At 34.6% G+C, this 11112-nt stretch overlaps 1 protein-coding gene across 1 annotated transcript; it reads left to right on the top strand.

The window, feature by feature from the left end:
* The first annotated feature begins 6451 nt into the window (after positions 1–6451).
* Positions 6452–7570, top strand: LOC131078516 (uncharacterized). The gene is made up of 2 exons (XM_058016238.2): positions 6452–6877; positions 6972–7570. The coding sequence occupies exons 1-2, from the start codon at positions 6668–6670 to the stop codon at positions 7110–7112; spliced, it is 351 nt and encodes a 116-aa protein (XP_057872221.1). The 5' UTR covers positions 6452–6667; the 3' UTR covers positions 7113–7570.
* Positions 7571–11112: the final 3542 nt, after the last annotated feature.

The raw sequence follows: 11112 nt of genomic DNA, 5'->3' as shown, positions 1-11112 counted from the left end.
AGAAATAGAGAAAACCACATGGGAAAAAACTCTACTCCAAAAAGAGAGAAATACAAGTGAAGGATTGAAGAAGCCTCAAAACAAGAGAATGCTCTAGAAAACAGGAACAAAGGATGAACATGAAGAACACCACTGAAGCATGAAGCTGCAAATATTGTCGAAGAATAATCTGAATTAGTGCCCTCAAATAACACTACTTGAAACAGATGGCAAAGAAAGGCAAACAATTGAACTTGAAGATACAAATGGAAAAAATACCAAAGTCTGAAGAGCTGATCAATCGAAGATGGAAGGTTGCCTCCAAAAATAGGAATGAAAGATTGTCCATATGGTAAATGATCCATCTCACTGAAATGCATGGGAAACTAGCCGCTGCATCTGCCTAGTACATAGGAACAAATACTGAGTACATAGCTCACTCCAACGAACCAAGGAAGCATTAACACCAATAATAGAATCCCCCATAATGCTGACAAGAGAGATGTGAAAGGTACACTGAAATTGAATGATAAGAAAAACTGCATGACGAAGAACTAGGAACATCGAGAGTGCAACAAAAAGTACAAACACATATAAAGGCTAGTGTCGAGGAAGGAACACTCACTTGACACACATCATGAGGCTAATGTCGTGGAAGGAACACTCACATGACAAAGGTAGATGGCAAATAAAGGCAAACATAAAACCACCCATGGCACTTTATAATGGAGTGCAAGTACAATAAGGCACAAGATGTGCAAGATCCCAAGCATGCAAAGCATAGTGACACTTTATCTCAGTGTGTTTGCAAAAAATAAAATGCTTATAATGAAGGCTTAGAATGTAAAAAAAAAAGACGCAAGACTGGAAATACATGAAGAACAACCAACAACAAGTCATCCCACCCAAACGAGAAGTTTCCAAGAGCTCAAATGTCCAAGTAATTCACTAGAGTGTGAAAACACAAAAAATTGAATAAAATGTATCTAGAATAAAATATGGAAAACTTGCATGGATGGCTGTGAAGATCTCTGAAACAGCGTCCCAATGTCGTTGGAATCACAAAAAATAGAGAAACTGGCGAAAAGATATGAGCTCGGGACTGAAAACAACACCTCTGACTTTAAATAGCTATAGAATGTACCAACAGAAAAAACAGGTGATAAAAACCACAAATATGGAAAGTAGACGAAACCAGATTTCCAATGATATCTCGCTTGCCAAAAAATGATATCGTATGCCCAAAAGAAAAAAAACCCCTCTTTTAGGGCACAAAGAGGGTCACAGGGGCCAATATGTTGTTCGTATCGTTGACGTCAGCAGAATATGCCAAAAAAAAATCCTCCACTGGCCAAAAAAATCTCCCTGTTGAAAAAAGGGCCCTGGCTGAAAAAAAAATCTAGTGGGCTAGGGGCTTCGGCGGCGGCGGCAACCGGTTACATGGTGGGGGCCAGAGCAGGCGGTGGCACCAAGGCACGGGCGGGGGCTAGAGCGACGATGGCGGACAAAAGACAAGGTCGGGGCGGGGGTCGGAGAGGCAGTGGCGACCAGAAGACAAGGTTGACCGATGGGGGTCGTCACGACGACAAGGGAGGTGGTGGACCTAAGGCACGGGAGGCCGGAGAGCAGGATCCATGGCCTACTGCAGGCTGTATGGATCTGCAAAGGATGTACGAAATTGTAGAGGCCACCGACCCCCCCTCTTTATTGTGCTTTTTTTTTGTAAAAAAAATGAAACCCCTTTTTTTTTACAATTTTTGTTGCATTCGGCCTGGGTATGCAGTTAAATTGCTAATTTTTTTTCTCGAAATCCATGCCCAAAAAAGGGCAAAAAACAAAAAACAAAATTCCAGAGCCAAAGTTGTCCAAATTGAACAAATTTTATATGAAAATAGGGGTTTTGGGGTGTTCTAAGCTCAATGGTGAAGTTCGTTTGAGCCCAAAATGCCCAGAGACAAATAAGTACCCCAAATCCAAATAAAAAGTTCTAGAAAACTTGAAACCCCAGCCTTAAAAATTCTTCTGAAAAATCAAGAACAAGTAGCAGTAGATGTAGGCTCTGATACCATGAAGAAGTTGAGAAATACAACTTCAGAGATCCCAAGAACACCTGCAAGCAAAATACCCGTCACAAAGGAAGAATGGAGCCAAAAAAGCAATAATGGCTCTGAAGAAAAAGTTTATCATTCAGAGAGGGAATGAATAAAAAAGTACAATACAATCCTTATAAAAGAATATTGTGCAACCCTAAAGAATCCCTAAAGGAATAAAGTGTATTTAATAATTAGAATAATTATTAAATACCTATAATATTATTAAATGCCGAAGTTTAGCTTAAGCATAGAGGATAATAGACTAATAATTAAATAAATAATTATTAGCTAATGCATGATTACTCTAACAGTGTGTATAAATATAAATTGGAAAATTTACGATAGGGAGGACCAACAGGGGGATAGAGATTGGAGTATGACAAAGATCATCAAGTAGAAATTTGTGTGGACTTGTTATGGTGAAAATATTAGGGTTTCACCCAATAATGTAGTAAAACCGCTAATATTTTTCTTAGGGACCACCACATTAAAGAGGGGTAAACCCAATAGATCTAACCTCAAATTAGAAAGGATAGGGCTGGGAATTTATATTGGATTGACTAGATTAAGGATTGATACTCTCTTTTAAGTTGAATTACGAAGATACGGAAATTAGGGTAAATGTGCTAAAATTGAAGTATGCATAAATAGTGAGCTACAATTTTCGGATAGAGCCATGAACTTGGATTTGAGCAATATGTGAGTGTTCAGATCTGCTCCCAAAAGGTCATCCTAAAATATCAGGACTAGAATGCCCGTCGCTCAAAGTCCAAAGGGGGATATGTTCATCTCTGTGAATAAAGTCGATCCTGAGAATTGCAGCTTCGTACTTGTTCTTGCACATAGTAGAGAAGGGAAAATGGTTGGGAATAAGGATTTTCTTTAGGTCAAACCTTGGTTTTGGAATTAACCATGAAATAGAAATGAAATGTAACTGAATTGTTGTAATGGAAATGATTTCCTTTTGAGGGAAATGCTAAAAATGTCTGAAACACTAATGATATAACTTTTTATGGAGCTTTGTTTGTCTCCACAAGGAATTAGGGTTTCATGAAGTATTCATAAACATAACGTGATTGCCAACTCCAATGCTTGAATCTTGACCTTAATTCTACTCCAATGCTTGAAAGAATATTGATTGCTTGATTACTTGAATTTGCTAGGATGTAATTGAGATCTTGAATTCATTATAATGTTTGAAATAAGACCAGTAGACCTCCTTTTATACATGCTTGATAAAAAAAAAATTATTTTTTTGATATGATCTGACATGAGATCAAAATTCCTACTCAAATTGAATTTTTATTGTGAAGCCTCAAAATGGGTCCTGATTGGGAGGACTAGAGCGTTGGATGCTTTAGTCCCTGAGGACTAGAGCACTAGCGCCCTAGCCTTGACGAATCAGGGACACAACAAGTTGGGGAGAAAGGTGTGCATGATGAAGGTTTTGAGTTTAGTGCCTGGTGTGAGCAAAATCAGGGCTCTGATCAGGCCTTGAGACACGAAAGTCAATGGGAGGGCCCAAATGAGGACAAAATTGCAAGGGAGTACAATTTAGGATGCTATAGGACCCTAAGGACACCAAAGCAACATGCTAGCATCCTAAGGAGTCTTCTCCATATCCCAACATCAAGTTTTGTTCTATATCATCTTCTCTAACCTATACTTTGCTTTTGTGTATTCAATCTATAACATACGTATTCTATTAATTTAGTCCATATGGTCATCATTATCTTAGTTCATTGCATCATCCAACAATTCAAGTGTCATTTACAACAAAGGAATAGAACCTAGGCGACTTGGCTCTCCCTTGAGGATGCTAGCAAAACACAATGCCTTTGGTTAGTTTATGTTCCAATGTCATATGGGAGAAGGATTTACTTATGTTATTTTAAGATCTCTTTTCCCATATTACGAATGAAATATTATAGATGAACATTATGGTCTCATTTTCCATTATGTAGCTTAAATATAGACACAATATTTAACTAGGATGCTATAATATATGGATTTACCTCAAAGGTAAGTGTTACAATATGTAGAGTATTGTGGGGAATAAAATCCTTGCTAGTAGTCATATCATCCTCATTTCTCTTAATATTGACAAAGTAATAACAATAGTGTATCTAGAGTAGAGATACAAATACTAGTGGTATAAAGAGTGTGGGAAAAACTAGAGGAAGTACAACGAGGATGAATGAGAGGAATTCAACACACCTTAAGGCATTAAGAAGTGGTGTGGACATCAGGTGAGAAGGAGGAATATTATGAATACCATGCGTGTAGGAAATAAAATCAATATGTTTATGTGTAAAGGATGAGATGTGATAGGACACTAATGCAAAGGAAAAGTAGTAATAGTTCTATAGGTATGTATAGAAGAGGTAGCTTGGATGATAGTAGGGTTGACAATATATCAATGTAGTGGCCTTGAAAAGGGTAGCTATGGAAGGAAAAGATTTAGAAGAGGATGTAGGGTGAAATGATACACCATTGGAAGAATCCAAAAAGGAACCAATACCATGAAGAATACATTCGAAATGGAGCACTTACAAATGGCATGTATGCAAAAGAGTCTAACTAATTGTTGAGTGTATATTAAGCATTAGTAAATGCATTGGCAAACATTTGGACCAATAAGGGAGAGATAGATTGTTTAGATACATATGTATCATAGTCATAATCATGTTGTTATTCACAATCTTCTAAATTATTTTGAACATGATCTTATAAAATAACTTGATATCATTAGATTAAGAAGCCATGGTTTGCACTCCTTCATAAAGGAAGATTAATTCTCAAGCAGCTTGTGGAATTAAAAAAGTAATATGGATAAGATAGATAAAATGATGAAGTAGTATATTCACACTTAAATTTGTAGATAAAAAAAGTAACTAGTGATTAGATTTAAAAATGAAACCCTAAAGGCAAGCACAAGGGTAGTTATGGTAGGTGAAAGAAAGGTGACACAATGACCCACAAAAGATTGAGAAAGATAAAGCTATGAAACATAGATAGGAAATGGAATTCAAACTCTAATTAAATATGACTTCAGATAAGACAAACCACTCGAAGAAAGATCTTGAAAACCCTTATTTAAAAGGTAGAATCGTAAGGTCAAATCCTAAGGGGTGTAGGATAACTCAAGTTCATATAAACAAATCTAAGCTAATTAAATAAATCACAAATAACAACAATTAATTAACGAATTGATTAATTTTGGAGCTATGACTGATAATTGAAATAACTAAAATTCATTACAAAAACTAAATGAATTAAAATTAATGCATAACTTGATAATTGATGATGGAAAAATGATTTGCCAAATTTTACGAAGTAATTTGCCAATCTTCTAATTTTCTATAGTTGAATCAAACAATATCACTTGTTTTCTATATTGAATGTTCTTCACCTTGGTTCACTTTCAAGGTTGTGGATTTAATTTTTGCATGTGCGCACTTGATCTTTAGTGCAATCTTAAACTATAGTGGGTGGACAAGAAGTGATATGAGGCGATTGATGTAATTCACTTACATTAATTTATAATGTTTGCTTAGTGTAAGGACACATAGTGCTCAAAAACATCTTTGGGGAATTCATCAAAATGTGAGGGTTATGTTCTCCTTGGTTACACCTCTAACAAATTGAACTTTATAGTTATAAGCAAAAACATGAAGGGCAACAAGCAAGCATGCATTGGTCCCTCGAGGATGTGCTATCATATAAATGTTGCAAGATCTTTTATTCTCCAAAATATCAAACTCTAGATATGGTCAATTAGATTGCCTTAGGATGTATTGAATCCCTTTTTAAAGCATTGAGTGAATGAACTTAAATACGACAAACAAGCACAAAATCAACATACTTTTGTGCTAATCCAACTCATTATGACTAGTGAAAAGGTCAACAAAGTAAAAATTTAAATTTTGAATGTTAAAAGTGAAGAGTTTAGATTTGCAATAATGAAGGTGACTTGGGTCAAGGTTGCACTTATAGATTTGATCAAAATTGAAACATAATAAGTCTAGAATTTAAGAAAACAAATATGAGAATCCATAATGAAAGGCATATAAATATAAAATATAATGAATTAATATCAATTATGACAATTATGATGCTTATAAACTAATTATCACATATATAAAAGCATTCATACAATTTTCACCATTGCAATTATTAATAATCTCAAAATAATTATTGTCATTTTGCATTCACAGCTATTCATGCACCCTTTTTTTTCCCTTCAGGCCTTCTTGGCGCCGACAAAGAGTGAAATTCAAGACATTATCTTTAGAATTTGCCATAAATCTCCAAATCGAAATCAATTTTGAGGGGGCCACAATTTGATCGTACCCACTGTAAAATAGACGCCTATCCCAAAAATTTCAAGTTCGAAATCTGGAATCTAACTTTGAAATTTCAGAAACTCTGTTTCTCCCTCCATCCTCTGCATTTCATTTTCGAATTCGAACTCGAAATCTCAAATTCTAAAAATCCCGCCGCCAATACCATTCAATCTCTGCACTTGCCTTACAAATACATCTCACACTCTTCGCCCATTTCGCGCATCTCTTCAATTCTGTTCAACAGTGGGAATGGAGTTGCAGACCGATCTGCTTCCTCCATCAAGGCTTCAGATTGTGGGTATTTCTATGGAACAACACCAAAACAAGGAGAATTCTCCGCCATTTTTATTCAGCAGATCTGCTGTACCGTTCTCTACTCTTCAATTTCTCAAGAGGCGCCCTCTGCACGACATTACCCATTTGTTTTCTACCAATACCAGTACCGAATCCATTCATAATGTAAGCTCCCCTGTTTTCTACTTGCCCTGTTTGAGTTTTCTGTTCTATGTTGTTTGAATCTGTTGGCTCATAAATCATCTTTTCTCTCTTTCAGGGAAGAGGAATGGTCTCTGAAGCGGTAGAGCCGATTGCAGGCGTTCAGAACAGGAAGAGAAAATCCACAAATCTATCGAGTGACAGCAATACTAGTATTCCCAATCTGAAAAGGCCATCTCTCAGAACAGATTTCAGATGAAATGCCTACTGGTAGCAGGCAATCATAATGATCCGTGAGGCAGATAAGATGTGGGGAGTCAGATTTTTGTTTCTCTACTTCGATCAGGAAGTCTGTATGAATTCTGTTCTCAGACAAGTAACAACAATGCATCACTTAAATTTTGCCAACAATTGTGATGTTGAATGAAAAACTGGGGAAACTGTGATCAGTATAGGCTGCTATCATGCTCTTTTTGTGGTTCATAAATGTCAAAACATTTTGATTAGATGTATCCTTTATAGATAGCTTCCGCCATTGAAGCCTGAGCACTTCTTCTGTTACATCTAGTGTTTGCTCAAATGTAATGAATCTGTGTTATGCAGTCGATAGATGTAGAGAGAGTATACGATGCTGAACACAGTGTACCCATTTGCAGAGTGAAGCTGTAAAAATTCAGTCAAAGGAAGAAGTTCTGACCTTAGCTTTTCCGAACTAAATTTATTTAGTCGATTTTTTTTTTTTTTGGCCTAATTAAAAAGAGCTGGTAAAGGATGTTTGGTAATATCAAAAACAGTGCCTAAATGATTATTTTTTATTTGGAATAACTCGGTACTTTTTTTTTTCTTTGATAATATTATAAATTTTCATCACTTTAATAGCCTGTGTTATTAGCACTTGTCTTTACGCAATAGTACTATTGCAATCGGTTGGACCAAATTCTCATTAACTTGTTATTATTGAATTGCTTTTCTATCAATTATATCTTTGAATTTTTTTTTTAACTTAAATTTTTTTTTTTCAATAGTTAAAATGCATGATTTTTAAGTTTTCAAATGATAGAAATTGTTTTTCTTCAATCTAATTGGCTCAAATAATTTGCATTGATAAATAGAATAATAATAAAAAAAAATTAGATATTTGGTTTTAGGAAAGATATGAGGTAATATTGTGATGTTATGTTAAATTATTTTGTATTCATCTTAGAGATTGTGTTATTTTATTGATTGGTGTTTTGAGATTGTTGGCGGTGGCTATTCAAGCTTAAAAAATGCACTAACATGCCATAAAAAGTTGCATGACACACAGTTATGGATGCATTACAGATCGTTGATCATGAAAGCGATGACTGTGATTTTTCGAGGGTGTTAATAACATGAACATTTTTGGAGCCAAAATATTTGGTTGTAAATATTTGTAAGAGTCAATTTGAAAGTTGTGGGTTTGATCTTGATTGTCATGGTTTTAAACTTTGACTTGTGAACCTTTAATATTTGATGTCTAAGGATTGTAGTGTTTATGAACATCTTAAAAGAATTTGATAGATTGTTAAGGTTGAGTTTTCTTAAGTTAGACCTTTAGTTTGATTTGCTTTTGTTAGGAATCGGGAGGCAACTAGGGGGGGTGGGGGGTGAATCAGTTGACTATGAATTTCAACCCAAATATAACTTAATCAAATTTGATACTTAATACTGGTAAGCCAAATTTAATGTCAGTTGACAGATTAGCAGTTAATATTAATATTGGTGAAACTTAATGCATGAAACAGAAAGAGAAACAACATCCACATCACATAACACAAAGATTTGTAAGTGGAAACCTTGTAAGGGGAAAAAACCACGATGGGAAACCTTACCCACAATCAAATGATACTACTGCATATAGTATGTGTATACAAATGGGGTCTGCACATGCAGAAAGGCCAACCACTTAGAGCTCACTGCTCAATCACAAGATAGGAGTCACACTAGTTACAATTGGATGGTTCAATCCAATGATAATGTATTGCTCAAAGTAGCATCTCCAATGTTGGATTCAGTATCGGTTAAGCTCCGATAATCACCTTCAAACCTTCTTTGAACCTTCTCTATGGTTTGCTCATATGATCTTCAATATTCGCACATACCATGTCATAACCTTATACCATCACATGTCCATTATACATGTCTTCTATCTCATTAATTGAGATCTTACATATATACCAAAACTTAGGACCAAATGTGTAGGTTTGTTTAATAAGAATATTACAATTAAATCAATTACAAATAAGTCAAGATGCGATGCATCATGTCGGCTCAATACATTTACAACAATATCCAATCAATAAATCATCTCCATAACGTGTCGTGTTGATCTTGAATAGATAATGCATACCTGTCCATAACCTAGACCAATTTGCCGGTAACAACAAATATGTCAACCCAATTAGATCAATAACCAAAACACCAAAACAAAGTATCCAAACCATGTTACCGACATAACCAAGTGATCTCCAGATGATAGAAAGTCATCCTCAGTGCCGGTGAATAGTATAACTTGTTGGTGAACAATATATCGGTGACTGTGCACAAGTCACTGAACTTGCCGGTGAACATAATGTGCCTGTTCAACATAACCAAAGATCTCCAGAAGGATCAGTGTTGACATCAATGACAAAACTAATGCAACACATCCATAATACCAACAACTTTATGACTTTGAATAATGTTTGAAGATAGCTATGTAAGATCCCTTGTAATAATTTGCAAAATATAAAAAAAGGCTATTACAACCATAACATGCTTTTTATTCCTTTTTTTTTTTTTTTTTTTCAATTATTATATTTTAACTATCTATCTTATCCTAAATCAAGAGATAGATGATAATTTATTTTAAGCATAACAAATTAAAAACTTGCAAGGTTTCTTATGATAGCATTATTTATTAACAAAGAGTTGATTCTTAGACTACCATTGATGATATAGGGTTTAAGCCATTCTATTCTTACTTTGGTGTTTATTATTTACCCAATTTTTATAGGTTTTTAAATAGCCTTTTAATTGTTGGGTTTGACATTTCTAAGAGTCAAGTAGCAACCTTGAAATAGCTTGTAAACCATACAAATATGAATGAGAGTTTGGTTAAATTCATATCATGTTATCATATACTAATTTTGCCATGTTTTTACTAGTCTTAAAGGAAAATCCCATAAATAAATAATTTATCTAGTCCTTACACCCAACAATAGGAATGTTTTAAATTTTGTTTATCACATGAGAATGGAGAAAAATAACAAGTAAATATTAATATTAGCATTGCATGAATAAAATAAAGACAACTAATAGAAAATGGAATAACTCCAAAGGCAACACTTAACCTTTTCAAACAAGGGATTTCTTTTGTTGTGCCCTTGCAAGGACACTAGCTTCCAATTGCCACATCTCACTTTCAAATGCCTTCCCTTCCAAATTCCAACTCTCTTCTCATTTTTTTTTTCTTCACAACAGAGCATGTTGGAGGGTTTGTTGGGTTTATAAACTGTTAACTATTTTTTCACATGGCCTACATAATTAGGTCATCCAAGGATAGTAATGTCGTGCTTCATTAATGGTGCGACCCTTCTTTTCTCCCAGTATTCTCTCATTTTTATGATTTGTCTCTTGGCGTGGAAAAGATAGTATTTACATCATTAATGCCTTCATTTTCTTTTGATATATCGTAGGCCAAAATGCCACAACTTTTCTCCTTTTTATTTATTTTATTTTTATTTTCATGTTATATTGTATATGTTGGAATTGGAAACTAAAATGATTTGTAAAGCTTTATAAGATTCAACCACATAAAAACTAGTTCTACAATCAATGCACCAATGAAAAACCTAAAAACATGCAAACAACAAATACAAAATGTTATATGTTCACATGCTTGTAAGGTTTGATCTCAATTGTTTCCTATCTCCATTGATCTTGCTTGATATTGATTCATAGGTTGCTTTAGATTTTATATTGTGCACATGAGCTCAATAGAGAATGGATTCTGGTTGTCTATACAATTTGACAAAGTGCAGATGCTTCACTTGATTGTTTGACATGAAATTAGAGAGGAAGAGATCTCTTTTATAGAGAGCACCCTAGAAATGGAGGATTAGGATTAAGAGGTGGAAGGATAAATGGTCAGTTTAGATTAGAGGGTAGGTATAGAAAATGGTGAAATATTAGAGAGGTGGTTAAATGTAAATTGAGAGATGAATGACAAGTGTCATTAGAGGAAAAAAATAATGAAT

Source organism: Cryptomeria japonica, chromosome 7, assembly GCF_030272615.1.
Source record: "Cryptomeria japonica chromosome 7, Sugi_1.0, whole genome shotgun sequence".
In the NCBI taxonomy this organism is placed as follows: Eukaryota; Viridiplantae; Streptophyta; class Pinopsida; order Cupressales; family Cupressaceae; genus Cryptomeria; species Cryptomeria japonica.
The sequence above is the reverse complement of the archived record's forward strand: the minus strand, read 5'-3'. Positions and strand labels throughout refer to the sequence as shown.

What these genes read in the sequence shown, in the direction of transcription:
- LOC131078516 (XM_058016238.2), top strand. Translation starts at nt 6,668, where the DNA reads ATGGAGTTGCAGACCGATCTGCTTCCTCCATCAAGGCTTCAGATTGTG. An exon ending in GTACCGAATCCATTCATAAT is followed by an intron (nt 6,878 to 6,971) that starts GTAAGCTCCCCT and finishes TCTCTCTTTCAG; the next exon opens with GGAAGAGGAATGGTCTCTGA.